The sequence below is a fragment of the Ambystoma mexicanum genome, chromosome 12 (genome assembly GCF_040938575.1).
Source record: "Ambystoma mexicanum isolate Mex_15411 chromosome 12, UKY_AmexF1_1, whole genome shotgun sequence".
In the NCBI taxonomy this organism is placed as follows: Eukaryota; Metazoa; Chordata; class Amphibia; order Caudata; family Ambystomatidae; genus Ambystoma; species Ambystoma mexicanum.
Window position 1 is genome coordinate 2,865,141 of NC_090936.1, and position 14,756 is coordinate 2,879,896.

General features: G+C 45.0%; 1 protein-coding gene across 1 annotated transcript in view; it reads left to right on the forward strand.

Annotated features, from left to right (window-relative positions):
- The window catches only part of CDC123 (cell division cycle 123), a 219,538-nt gene that overhangs the window by 153,551 nt on the left and 51,231 nt on the right, over positions 1 to 14,756 (forward strand). The window contains exon 10 of the mRNA XM_069627790.1: positions 7,390 to 7,418. Within this exon, the coding sequence (XP_069483891.1) occupies positions 7,390 to 7,418 (29 nt within the window). The remainder of the gene's footprint in view (positions 1 to 7,389; positions 7,419 to 14,756) is intronic.

Genomic DNA, 14,756 nt, shown 5'->3' on the forward strand with positions numbered 1-14,756 from the left:
AGGCTTTTTAACGTGCACATTCCATCGAATGTGCTCATTGAATTTTTTAGGGGAGAGGGGGTGAGAAAGGGCAGATAAGGGTTTGGGTGGGTAATAGCAAAAAAGTTTCGGAAGGGGGTTTCGGGGGGTAACCCAGCCCCCCCAAAAAAAGAAATACCATGAGCACATTAGATGGAATGTGCACGTTAAAAAGCTTGGGGATGAACAGGCGGGAGATGAAATGACATGGAACCGTAAAAGCGCTCAGTCGTGCGTAAAGTCACAAAGTACAATTTCTAAGGAGCTGGCAAATTTAGGGACAGGATTCTGAAGGGTGAAAACGGGTTGCAAGAGTCGGGGGAGGATCTACTGTGATGAAGAAAGCTATTTCCAACTTTCGGAGAACTTTAGGAAGCGGGACTACCCAAGTCAAGGAGAGGACCAGAAGGGATCCTCTGTGCGTAAAATGCAATGGATGAACAAGGGGACAACGGTAAGTGGTTTCAGTACTCGCACCCATTAACTTGGTTTGGGTCAAAACTTAGTAGGTCACTAGGGGGTCCTCGGAAGTTCAATTTCCCGCCCTTGGTACGCCCTCAAAGTGCACCGACGCTGCGGGTGCAAAAGTGGGTTTGGTTTGCAACAGGAGCTGTATCTCTTGTCTCGCACTGAAGCAGCTGGTCTCGGGGCACAGGAAGGAATGCTGAAAAAACACCTATGCGACCCCCACTGTCGCACAGTGACACAGGGGCCCCCAAGTCTCGCTGTCTGATGCAACCTTCTCTCTCGCAGCCCAAAGCAGCTGGGATGCCGAAATTCGGTGAAAAGGTGCTTTGCAGTGCAAGCTAGGATCACGCAAAACTCTGTGGCGGCGCTCCTGCACAGGTGCCAAGGTTCGAGCTGGACAGTCCACTGGATGGCCGAAGAGCACCTCTGAACCAGCTCTGTTGCAGGCCAATTAGGAGGCATCGAGAGTGATTATTTCCACCACTCCAATGGTTCGAAGCACCTTGCAGGTCTTCTGAGATAGAGCCCTGCTTTGCGCTCTAACGGGACAACATCGGGCACAGGGTGCCAGCCTTTTTCTGCGCGGTTCTGGATAGTCTTTGGATCTGCTTGGCTCTTCTGGATACCCTACTCCGTCTACAGGTCGATTCAGACCTGTTGCTGATCTGCTGGTCTGCATTCAGGACCCCTCCACATATCCACAAGTTTGCATTCAGAACACCTCCACATAGCCACAAGTCTGCCGTGTGCTCTCACCCGGCTGGCCAATGAGAAGATCTGCCCCACTCCTGCATGCCAGCAGTGGTCCAGTCAGGGACCACTGCGGCTCTCATGCCTTTTGTGCACACCATCCTGGCACCAGTAGTGCCAACCCATTTCCTTGGTACCCACACATGTGACCTGCAGTAGCCCACAAAAGAAGCGGCACAGTCATGAGCCACACGCGATATGGCTCGGTAAAACATGTTTAAAATACACTTCTGCGGGCACCAGTACCCTCCTAGGTGCGTTGTCCAGTCACCAAAAATTACTTAGTAGTTAGTAGTAATCTAGGGTCGGAAAACACAAGGGCACCATTGGGCGGTACTGTAAGTTACTTTGTTGGCATTTTTGGTAACATTTAATCATTGAGCAAAGTCGTAAGACTTAGAGAAACAAAGTTTCTCAGTGCTGACAGCCTGAAGGACATATCAGCAACAGCCCAGGGGAGCGCAGCTGAAGATTGTGCTCCACTGGCAAAAGTCTGGTCAGGATGCTGAAACAAAAGTAAAATGTTTTGGGGGGAAAGTTGCCTTTAGAGAAATGTTCCTAACTCTCGGCCATCAGGATGAACTCAGGAAAGCATCCTCCTCTGGCAGGCAGAACTGGAGAAATGAAAACCACAAGATCAGCAAGAGTGTGAATGTTTTGTCAAACTTCGCTTTCGCTTCATGTACTCGGGCTGCTGCCAATGACACACCTCTAATATGTGCAGCTGCATGGCGAGAGGGTGAACCATTGCCCGGGATGGGCATTGATTTGTTGACCTTTGCTGCGCCAACATCCCTTCCGTCAGACTTCAATGGTTAGCTGTGGTTGGATGCTTACTGCGGATTACACTCCCAGGAAAACTAATGGAGGCTTGTTAGAAAACTCATTCGGAAAGCCTGGAGGGAAGGAAATGCATGCAAGGCTGTCGGCGGGAACCAGGAAACCAGGTTCTTGGGGCCAATGCAAAACTGAGCATGACCAGAAGTGTTGTAGGGTGGAATTTAAGGTCCAGGTTCTTGGCACAGTTGCAAACAGGGCTACGTGAAGCGTTGCATATTGAGACCTGAAATCCAGATTCCTAGAGTCCTTGAACTACAATATACTGGTAGTCAAAGTTCTGCAGCCCAAAGGTCATTGCTGCTAACGTCTGTGGTTGTTCAGATCGCCCGAGAACCTTTGCCTGCAGTTGCCTTAAATCTATGAATTCTAGTCCACTGTGTAACTTTGTCATTTACTTTAATTGGCATCTTTACTATCTGGCTTTGGGGAGGGTTTTAATCCACTGTTTTACATCTGGCAAAAGAACTGGTAAGAAAATGTGGTACGCCTTTTGGTAGTGTAAGTTGGTGTTCAGAGGCAGTGAGAGCGATTCACTTGAAAAGTCTAAAGATGTCCTTTCATATATAACTCCATCCCATGGCCCAGCCTCTGAGGTGAGAGCCAGATCGAGGACCCAAACCAATTGTGTCCACTTTACATTAATGGGAGGAATTGGCAGACTAGACATAAGCTGAGAAGTTGCAATCTGAATGATTAATTTGTACAATATTTACTTGATTCTGTTGCAGTTGCCTTTTTGTTCCTTATTAAATTCTGCCTGTGTATTAACTCTGTTCTTCTGATGACTTGTTCTTATGGTGATTGTTAGGTCCAATTCAATTTTTGTGCAATATTCTTCCACTTGTGAGTCCTGTGAGAAACCTGAAGGTGTCCCCGGGGATCTGTCATTCAGGAGGCCAGGACGCGGCCATCGCTATTGGATCCAGTTCCTGGGGGTGGACCGGTGCTGGAGGATCACCTGGATGGGGGGTCTTCGGGGAGTGGAAGTGGGACACAGAAGGGTAAGACGCGATATCCCCTTCCTTATGACACCTTTTCCCTATCCTGCCCAGTAGGAGATTTAGAAACTCTACCCCCTCCCCCCAACCCTTTCCAACACAAACACTTTCTTGAACACTGAGCGACAACGGACTAATACCAGAGCAGTTTTCCTGACATGTCCCAACATGAGGGCCAGGCGGAGTCTGGCAATTGCAGACAACTACACACACACACACATAACTGCCCTTGCCTTTCCCCATAGGGATAAAAGGCAGAGCACAAGAGCACACTCTGAGCAAGGCTTACGCACGAGGAAGCAGCTATTCCAGGACGGCAGTTCAAACGAAGGAGAAAGGTGGCGAGACCCGAAAGGACATCAAGGAGGGAGTTGCCCTTTTCAATCCAAACCCATAAAGCCTCTGACAAAAGAAACATAAGACCGGGAGTTGCAGCTGGCGAATGATGTGACGGATGTCAGCGGTACATGGAACCCTCCTGCGTTGATAGCCAGGTCGGGGAGACACGGTTGCCATCGTGGTACCGTCCTTGACCCCAGCGGAAAAAGAAACGCCAGCAAGTTCAGCACAGCCGGTGAGTTGGAAGAACCCGATAGTGGGCCGGACTGTGTTAGGCTCAATGTTGCAGTGGCAACATTAAGAAGATTAAGATACAGAGGCCTTTTGTGAATGAACTTGGTACCAGGGATGGAGTGGTCCGTTGCCATGTGGGCGCTCATTCAAAGGTCTCTGGCTGGTAACCCTCTCCTAAATAAAGAAAAAGTGTTGAACTAAAAGGGTATTGAAACTACATGTACCAAGTGGCCATAGAAAAGGCCAGCGTAAGGTGGTCATACAAGGGTCGAGCCAAACCCCTTATACAATCGAAAGTCCCTGACACTTTGCAGAAGTTTGGACGCTTGTGAAATTGTGAACCCGACTGAGGGAATTTTAAAACAGGTCGGTGCCCGGCTGAGGGGAACGCTGTGCGAACTGTGTTTTTGTGATCCCGTACTTGCCATAGGCTACGAATGACCCAGCGAGACGGGATTGCCCTTTGGATTTCTGTTTAAATTGGCAAGTGCTTTGGGAGGTTGAGGCTAAAAAAAGGATCGGAGCCCGGCTGAGGGGGATCCAAGGGTGTAGGGTAATCCCCCGACGTGAAGATAAGCAGAAGGAACTTTGGCATATCAGGCCCTCCAAAGCAAGAGACTTTGCATGAGAAAAGACTGGCACACAGAAGGCCTTGATATAGAGAAAATGAACTGTAAGCTTGTGCCAGTGAAGCTCAGGAGTCTACTGTGCTCAAGAGTCCCGCCTTGTCCTGTGCTAAAAACTTGGGGAGGGAGACCCCGCCATAACATCCTGACTTATCATTTTGTGAACACTTCTTTATTTTCTAGTGGAACATTATCCCACACTATTTGGAGAATAGCTGTAAGGATTGCCTATATATATATATATATATATATATATATATATATATATATATATATATATATATATATATATATATATATATATATATTTTCTTAAGATACAGCGAGTAATGGATGTCATTCTTGACTATAGGTGTGCCCTGAGTTCTTTGTACTTACCTACAACCCTTCCCCCTCCTAGATTAAGCCTGGCTGCTCGTCCATTGCTACCAAACCTTTTGGATAGTGCTAAGGAGTTTTACTAAAGCCAGTCTAAGGTAGGACTATAGAATATTCTGTTTTTAGTGTACAGGGCACCAGCCCTTATTGTAGGCCTGAATTAGCCAAAAGGTTTGGTAGCTGTGGCTGAACAGCCAGGCTTATCTTGGAAGAGTGACAGGTTTGAGTAGTAGAGTACAAAGACCTTTTGAGCACACAGTATAGAAGACACTTAGGGGCTGATTCATGGAATGATTTGCGCCGAAAAAGAGGGATTTGTGCGCCATTCTGCCCGCAAATCCCCATTTGTTAAACAGAGATTTGTGGGCAGAATGACGCACAAATCCCTGTTTTTCGTCGCAAATAATTCCATGAATCAGCCCCCTTACACTCTTGTAGTTATATATAAATATTATTAAACATACTAGGCAAGGTTAAGTTCACTTTTCGTTTCAGGTAAGTTGGAGAAACGTGTTTATATATATATATATTAGGACTTTTGCAGTGGTAACTCTGTTCATTGGTACACTTTAAGTTGGGATGCAGGTAAGGAAAAGTCTGCTGAGGTTAGCAAAAGTATTCATCAACCAACAGTCATACAATGATGATACTGGTAAGTAAAATAACTTTCCAACACTTGTAGTTGGAAGCAATTCAGGGTAAGTAAAAGCACTTGTCCATGAATACTTGGAATGACTATTGCAGGAAAGAAGAAATGCATCACAGCCAACAAAGAGCAGGCAAGACTTGCATTAAATTCACAGAGGCCTTAGGATTTAGAAGTCCATCCCTATCTAGGTTTGAGAGTCTGAATCAGTTTTGGGGGCACCATAAGTAAGGCACAGGCTGTCAAAAGTTCCAGAAGACTTGTAGCATGTAAGTATGTTTTTATTTATTCGGGAAAAGGGTCGGGGGCTTCAGAGAAGACTCGCTGTAGGCGCACAGGTATTGGGCCTGGACGAACGTGTATGGGCAAACTCCCAAACGTATGAATTAGCACTCCAACACCACTACCAAGTCTCACAGTACCTTAAGCATGAAGAAGACGCAGCACAATGCCCCCACGATGCAGCAGCAGCAGACCCAGTCACCGGATTCTTGGTCAGGCAGACTGACAAAGGGACACTGGATGAATCTTTGCAGCAGTAGCAGTCGAGAGGCTCTCGGCAAAGGATTCTTTCCAGTTATGTGTTTTTGACACCCTTTTCAAAGCACCAGTGAAGAGAAGTCACAGCCCAGTCGGTTCAGCTTGCTCTCTCGGCCCAGCCTTCAGATGAAGGGACTTCAAGGAGTTGAATCTTGCCTCTAGAGGTCCGGAAGGAGTCCACCAAAGGTTTGTGTATTGGCAGTTTGCAGCCTGTGAGGGGCACAGCTCATTGTAGGATGACTCAAAATGCAGGTCCTATTTAGACTGGTTGGTCCTACCAGTCTAAGAGGACGTTGTCCGGATTGAAGCTTCCCTGTTGCTTGGGGCCGGAGCAGCAGCTGTCACTCAGTTGGCTCATGTGGTCTCTGGAACTGGCTGCAGACGACATCCTCTTCAGAATGGATCTTCCAGTGGTCGACTGTCTTCAGCATCAAGACACTCTCACTTTATCCAGGAACCCAGCCATTCAACATGCATGCTGTCTTTCAAAGTTGGGGTGGGGCCTGTCCTTTCAGGACAGCCAGCCTTCCAGTTGAAACTGGATCTAAGCATCTCACTGGAGGACAAAGACCTGTGGAGTTTCGAAGTCCTCCCAGCTTCCTGTACTCTAAGACACACGGGCCCCTCCGGGCAGGCTTCACAAAGGGAACTCGGCAAAGACAAAAGACCAACAAGGACCTCCCCCACCCAGCACGGCAGAAGGACCAAGAAAGAACAAACCATTGTGAGAAAAGATGGCAGGATCCATTTTGGATCAATGGTGTCCATGTGTCCTTAACGCAGCTTTGAATGCAGCCTGCGTTTTAAGTTTCACAAAATTGATAGAAAATGTACCCACTGCCAACAGCCACTTAGATGGATTTGTTACTGAAACTAAAAACTAAAAAGTTACAGAAGGGGGGAAAGGAGACAGTGTCCCCTCAGCACTCCACATAAGGTGGGGGTGCTGGTCTCACAAAAAGTGTAGGTAGGATACAAAGTACCTTCCCATCCTTGGGAACAGTAGTTCTTGCAAGGAATTAAAATTCAAACCAAAGAGAGAAGCTCCGGGATCTTCCAGCACCACTACACCTAAAGTGCTGTGTGTTGCAATAGTAAGTTACAGATGCTATAGAAAAAGATGGAGGAAAGTGACTCCATCCAAATAAACTCAAAAGGGGGATCCAGAGTACAAAACAAGAGAGGGTGAGTGAGGAAATAGATTCCCACTCACTTATGAGAGTCCGTAAAAATCCAATAGTCCAGCAAGAAGTGCTGGGGGACTCACCCGTTGAGGAGACGATCAAACACGATGGAAATTCTACCCGACGGGGAGTTCAGGTAAAACCTAAGAATTGGAGTCTTGTACACTAAGAGAGAGTCTTCTCTAATCCTAGTAAAACTCCCGAACAGTGATGGCATAAATTAACAATACAAGAATGTGATTGAATAAATTACTTACATTGTGGATTATTGTAAAATGACACCACAGAATGTTCCTTTAAATATCTGCATTTACAGTTTGGTCATCCCTGAAAGAGTACCTAAAATGACATTTTTGTTTTCATTCTAGTTGTTTTTGACGTTTATAGAGACAGCTGGGTAAGTTGACAGTATAATATATGCATGGTTTATTGATATAATGTATTTTTATGCAAAAAGAAATTCTGTTTATTTTACCCATGTTTTCCACAGATATTGTCATTGGACCGTTACAGGTGCTAAAAAACAGTCCATGTTTGGAATAATGTTTTGTCATTGTTTTGAAATATTTGTGTGTAGCCTGAACCAAAAATGCCCTCCAGTTGATGACATGAGTGTATCACTTAGAAGTCCTGTGTGTTGTCTGTTACTTTCCTTGCCGGCTCTCTTGAGTAGATATTTAGTGAGGTCTCTGTTACAAGGGTTTGTTTCTTCTAGACCGCTATTGTTTATCTCCTTGAAGTCGTACTACTGACATGTTATCGTACATATGATGCTTGTGGCATGCAGCAGCAGGCCTCTCCCTCGTTCTGGGCCAGGCTGATGGACACGCACACTTCATCGAAGCAGTTTGAACTTGCAATATAAAAGGATTGTACCCATTACATTGACATTTAATCACACTTGGATAAAAAAAAAGATAATCTTTATTTTCAGTCAAGTATGTGTGGGTAGCAACATATGTTCCAGCCAGTCCGTCTAAAGGCAAGCAGAAAATGCATCCACAATCAAACGATGGTGGCTGGTTTTTTACAAAGCTTTTTGCCGCTACAATGGCTGGCAGCCCTTCCGGCCTTAACAAGGGCTTCAACCAGCATGCCATCATGCGGGAATTAAGACAAAATCGATCACAAATACCTATGTTTGTGTGCAGCCACAGTTGCACAGAAATTGCCCTTCTTCCAGGGAGCGTTCAGACGGAACTGGCCATGTTGCAATTTGAATATATTTTCTTTACCATTTGATGACAGTTCTGTCCCAGGATTCTTATTTGGAAGAAGATCGGGGCTCCAGAGCAGAGTCATTGCAGCAGTTGCCTGACAGTGTGTCTGTCTATTCTGTTCTTGCAACCGGCTACAGTATTCTTGGATAACTCTAGGGGGGTGAGTGGGGGTGTCTCTGGCAGGCTTGAGTGGCCTAAGTTACATAAAGGATTTCACAACTGTTATGGCTTCACAATACGGTCTACTTCATTGATTGGTCCACAGTCTCTGACACACAAGGAACGGATTGGGTGCAGTAATCCATTCTCTCCCACACACAATACCTCCCCTACACTCTATTCCACAATCTCCAACACGTCGTCTGCATTCCCTCCACCTTCTGTCCTCCGTCCACCACCTCTTCTCCTGACCTCACCCAAACCTCTCTTTATTTATCCTTGTTATTAAGATGGATTTCAGGCAGGAGGTGTGTGGGAGGCTACCATAGTATGGTGAAAATGGAAGACACTGAGAGGTTAGTGTGATGAATCACATGGTTCAGTCACTTATCCCCAGAGGGGAGCCTTTCCTTGTGAGGCTAGGCAGGGGAGGGGGTAGAGGCAAGCAGGACCTCACCGGGAGAGACTCCCGTTGTGTTGGCAAGGACTCCTATTTTGTTTATTATTGTTCTCTTAAAACGTGCTTAATACCAACCAGTGGTTCTAATCACAGGATCCGGATTCAAACCTGTGCTGCGCTGCCTTGTCTTGCTTCCAAGATAAACATGTTGCCCTTGAACTATCCTTCCTCCCCAGATGAGGATTTCCCTGTCCAAATATCTCACCAACTCAAGTTAGTGAAACCTGCTGTTAGCAAACGGGACAAATCACTGTGATAGGTACTGTGATACTTCACCTGAGAAGTACCTGTCTGGTACTGTGACAAAGAAACACAATAGGTCAATAAGGTCACGGTGTGGAATCATTGCTCTATTTTGATTATATGATTTGTTTTGAAGTGTTGATGATTTGTTTTGAAGTGTTGATGATTTGTTTTGAAGTGTTTGCTGGTGCCTCCTGTATGCTTGGTATTGTCACCTTGCAGTGAAGTGCATTTAAGATACTTTGCAACCTTCTATCTTTTTATATTTGGCTTTTGTGTAACGTATACAATGTGCCCAAGTCAAGGTGGTGGCGCTGTGATATTTTTACTGTTTTGAGGTATCACATGTTGCAAAATCGTTAAAGATTTGGCAACATGTGATGGTTATATATGCCATCAAGTGCCCTTGCAGACTCTATTATGTAGGACAATCCAAAAGCGCTGCTAAAACATGATGTAGTGAGCATCGCTCAAACATTCGAACTGTCAATCTACATTGTCTGGTAGCCCAGCACTTTAAAGATTCCTGACATCAACTGTCGCAGATTTGATTCCACATCTTGGAAGTCGTGCGTGGTAACCCACATGAAGACCTGACGACGAGAAGACTGAATCAGGGGAAGCCTTTTGGATTTGTCGTCTTGATGATTTGACTCCAGGAGGGATGAATGAGGAAATGGACCTTACATGTTTCGTATGATGTGCTTTATGTATCAAGTGTTACTGCCTTTACATTTCTGGCCTTTCTGTCTAGACAACATGTTAAGGTCAGAACGTGGCTAGCCTTATCTTTTCTAGCAAAGAGTGCTACGTTTTTCTGAGCACATATTGTTGCATCTAGTGAATACTTGTTCCTTGTCCCACTGTGGTATTCTGCTTTGTTACCTTTATTTCATGGTCTATTTGGACCTGTCTGATATGTTTCTGCTATACAGGTTACAGTGCTCTCCTGAACACCATTTCATTCTAGATTGTATTTTCACTTCTACCTCTTTTACTTGGATTTCGCCCTGCTGGGTTTTCCCCTTGATATTTCAGTGCACTTAAGACTCCCGTGTTGCACCTGTGTCCCCACCTTCAATCTTTTATTTGGCCTGCGCTCATCCTTTCTCCTTTCTGTCTTAGTATTATAAAAATGTATGATACAAAAATTTCCAGACCGAAAAATTTCCAGACCGAAAAATGAGACACCTTTTTGAGATTCCGGCTAAACCTATTGCCAACTAGGGAATTACAAATGAAGTCTAAGCAACTGTCGGAAGCACCGGGCTATTGTAGATTTTATCTTCAAGAAGACCAATCTGAGACCTTGCAACACATAATCATGGAATGCACGGCCCTTGAAGAAAAAAGACATTTGTTTAGCAAGATGCTCCCGCAAACAAGAATACAAACTGAACCAAGGTTGCGGTGGGCACAAATACTGAGTGGAAACGATCGAACTCTGACATTTAGAGTAATACAATTTAGAGTAATACAATTTTGGAACTTGATAATTATTGCTAGCCCCAAAGAGAATAATAATGTATAACTTTTAATAGATAACTTAGAACGAATTGTACAGTGTATATTTTTAATGAGAAAGATATGAACATGTATTAAGTTAATGAGTGGAAAAGTTTGTAACAAACTAGAACATTCAATAAAAAATAAATAAAATATATTTCTCATTTGTGGACACTCTGCTCTGATTGGTTAGGCTCACTCTTCTCCCATGTTTTGTGGGGTTTTCCTCTAAACTTCCTCGGCTTTATTTAGACGACTGATAGTTTCATAGTCTTTCATTTCCTTGACTACCTGCTTTGCGGCTCTCTCCTGTCTTGAGCGCTGCACGCTCACCACGTCTATTCTGTAAGTCCTCACTCTCCGTCTTCTCTGCTAAATACACCTAACAGACGGTGTTCTGTCATTGGCACATTTCTTCTTTCATATTTGTTTCTCTCTTGTGTTTTAATGTTTGTTTTCTGTTTTAGGTTTTTGTGTTTTACAGGTACAGTTTGCCCATTAGACACAATGACATTCTACAGCGTGTCTTTTGCTATTTTGGTGTTGTGCACGAGTTGCGAGTTCCACTCCTCTACGTATTTGTATTTTACAGAATATGCTTTGTTTCATCTAGCAGCGTCTGGCTTATCAAGAAACCTTTCTCTGAATTATTTGCACATATGAGGAGGCATGGTACATTGCTCCGCTTATTTTGTTTTTCTCTTTATTTTACTTTTTTCACTTTACTTTTCATATGAGCATATGTACATCCATTGATATCTCCTTTTTTCGATTGCCACTGGTCAGTTTTCCTTTATTTCCTGAGTTGTTATAATCAGTAGATGGTGGGCGTGTATAGCACCATATCTGTATATACCATTTGTCACATGTTGTGCTATGGGAACTTCTGGTTTTTACATTCTTGTACCAGTGTTCTGATTTCTTTTCCCCTTGTCATCTTTTGACGCTGTGTTGCGTTATTTGTTTGCAGATTGGCCCTGAAGAAGGATCTGGATGATCCGAAATGCATTGGCTTCTCGTTCTTCTTCTTTTCTCTATTTCATAAGGGTCTTGTTAAAACACTCCACTTAAAGTTGTTGTGAACCTGTTTTTGTATATGTTGGGGTACATGCCTATCAGTGAGCACATCATACTATAGCTACCCTGCTTTAAATCACTGGTCTCTGCAATTGTTACAATAGAAGCATTCATAGATAAGTCTCTCGGCACTGATACTCTTGTGCCTTTACTGGCAAGGGAAGTAAAGCAGAAGGCTTTACATGCCTCCAGAAAGTCAGGGCATGGTTTAAAACGAGCAACAAGGCTGGAGGTCCCATAGAAATCTATGGAGGGAAAGTTGAAAAAGGGCAATTTTTCCTAACACCGGGGCACTTGCGTCTCTTCCATCATGATGGTTTCCTCTCCCCTTCCCGTTAGTCCCAGCCTGTACTTGACATCTCGTGCCAATCTTGCTTTCTTTACAGTGGCCCATGTTTTTTAAAAAAATGTCTCCTGATCCCACTCCTTTATTCCTGGTAGGTGTTTGCTTACATAGGGCTTCATTACGAGGTTGGAGGTGAACCCTGCCTCCAAAATCGTTCCGTCACTGGTCTGGTGGATGGAGCAATTACCGGTCCATTCCGAGGTCAGAGAGACCAGTAATTCCCCAATCACCAGAGCCATTCCCCATTCCCATTTGAGCCCCCATAGGGCTCAATGGGAAGGGTGAAGGTGGCAATAACGGTACCGCAAATTGCGGTACCGTTATTGACCCCGGTATCCCTTTACGGGTCCCGTCCTTAACGCCTGGTAAAACCAGACGTTAAGGAAGGACCCGCAAAGGGAACTCGTAGGGCGGTAAGGGATTACCGGCACCGGTGCCCTTACCGGTGCCGGTAATCCCTTACCGCCCACCTAGTAATGAGGCCCATAGTCTTCTTTCTGTCTTGGGAAAGTGGTGTTCTTGCTGGTAATCTGGAGGTGATCAGAGGAGCGAGCATCCAGTTTGGCAATGCTGCTTCCACTCATGGAGTTTCCAGCTGGGGAGGAGTTGCATTCTGGATTCACCGGTTCTGCAAGGAACCAGAGAATTCCAGCCAGATATTAGGCAGAAAGGCATGGTGTGACACTGTGCTACCGAGGTTACAGGTATGCCAGCACAATGGGGGGGTTCAGGAATAGGGCCTCCCAACTTCCTCACCCCTACTCGAGGGTAGGTGCCACTTTGATGGATGCCCTCGTCCCTAGTCGGGAGGTGAACCCTGTGAGTCCCTCCCCACCCGGTAGGGTCAAATCCCTGACCCATCTGCATATGTTCAACCCTTCTTCTAAGCCCCTCTCTAACTAGCTGTTTGGGGATATCTGGACAAGAAATAAATATTTGCTCGTCATCGCCATGTCTCATGTTCCATGTGATAGGAATATAGTTGCGTAAAGTGAGGAACCACTTACGAATTCTGGGTTTGCTCTTTGTGGCGAGTGTTTGGGGAGTTTTCCTGAAGACCTACCGGCAGTAAGACTTTTGTAAGCTATGTCAGTGGTTTGTTGATCCCAACTCTTTAGTATTAGTCTGTACTAGCTCAGGACCTTGGTAGTGTGGCAGAGCAGTCAGGCTTATCTTAAGAGGAAGATGTGCACTGTAGGTAAGTACACTGAATCTTAGTTGGACAGGCACAACAAAGAAGCAATTACAAACATAGTTGTATAAAAAGTATATGTTATATTTACACCAGAATCACCTTCAATACTTCATATGTTTACACTAGACCACTTAGAATCACTTAATAATACACCTCAAAGGGCACTTTCACTTTTGTGTTTGTTCACGGTTACATTTGTAGCAACGTTAGAAAGGGAAAAGACCATGTTATCGTATTATCGGTTATTGCACACTCATGCGTTTTTCAACCGTTTATACGGTAATGCATTTACTCTGAAAACACATATAGTAAAGTCACTTAAAGGGAGGAATATGGTTAGTTAGTGCAACATGAGCTTAGCTCAAGGTTCTAGAGATGGTTTCTTCGCCTAGCAAGTCTTTAAGTCCAAAATCGCTACCCTAGCTAAAGGCAGTTCGGTGAGGGCTCGTTGTCTTGAAGAACAGCGAATACGAAGAGTTCCAGTGGATTTCTTCCAGTGTCTAGAGTTATTGAAGCAGCAAGTTAACAACTAACAAAAGGAGCTCTTTAAATGGGCTTGAGAAGGGGACACAAGCAGCGGCTTGTATCAGAGGTAAGAGGCGTTTGCCCTGGACACCTCTACATGCACTCCAATGCTCTGGAGTGACTTCTTGGAATCGGGTAAGCAATACCTTTTTCCTCGGAGTACCTTATTTATTTATTCGCATTTGTTGAGGTTTAGAAGAAAATGTTTGTGCTGGATGCTCTGCTATGTTGCAGCTCTGTACCCCGACCTCCGGATTCCTTGGTCTGATGACTGAAATAAGGACAATGGACAGGATCTCTCAGCAGCAGTCTCGAGGGAGGACCTGGGGCACGACTTTCATCAACTTCTGGGTTTACTCAGCAGTTTTGGCACCTTTTCAGCAGCACCAACAAAGGACACAGATCGCCCGGTCAATCTACTTCATTCCTGCAGTAACACACTCTGGTGAGGGGTCCTGGGCGAGTGAGATAAGATCTCTGGAGTGTCCTTACGGGTTCAGCAAAGATTTGGACGGATTCAGCCTTTCCATGACGATGCACTCAAAATGGGCAGCAGGTCTCCATGTATTGGGGTTCTGCGGCTCTGGAAGCTCCTAGGACTTCGAAAGATGGCTTGTTTCTTGGGGCTGGTTGTTCCCACCAGCCAAAAGGCAAGGAGTCGTCCCCCTCTGTCACATAGAAAACGGGGTCAGGACAGCAGTGATTGCTTCACAGTGTTGCAAAGGGTCTGCAGGCGTCTCTGGCGTCTTCAGTTACTTCTGTTTAATGTGGCAGACTTGCTTTTCACAACACAAGCTTCAACTTTTTATACAGTTTCAGCACACACTCCGCTGCAATCTCTCTCAGCATTTTACAGAAATGGGATTTGGCTGTTAGGTAGAATTCTCAGAAATGTGCTAATTCCCTTCTACCTTAGCGACCCAGAGCTCTTTTGCTGGACGTAAGAACTTTTCATTTTTATCCTGGAGAGAGTGAGACCTTTTCCCTCTCTTTCATGTATTTTT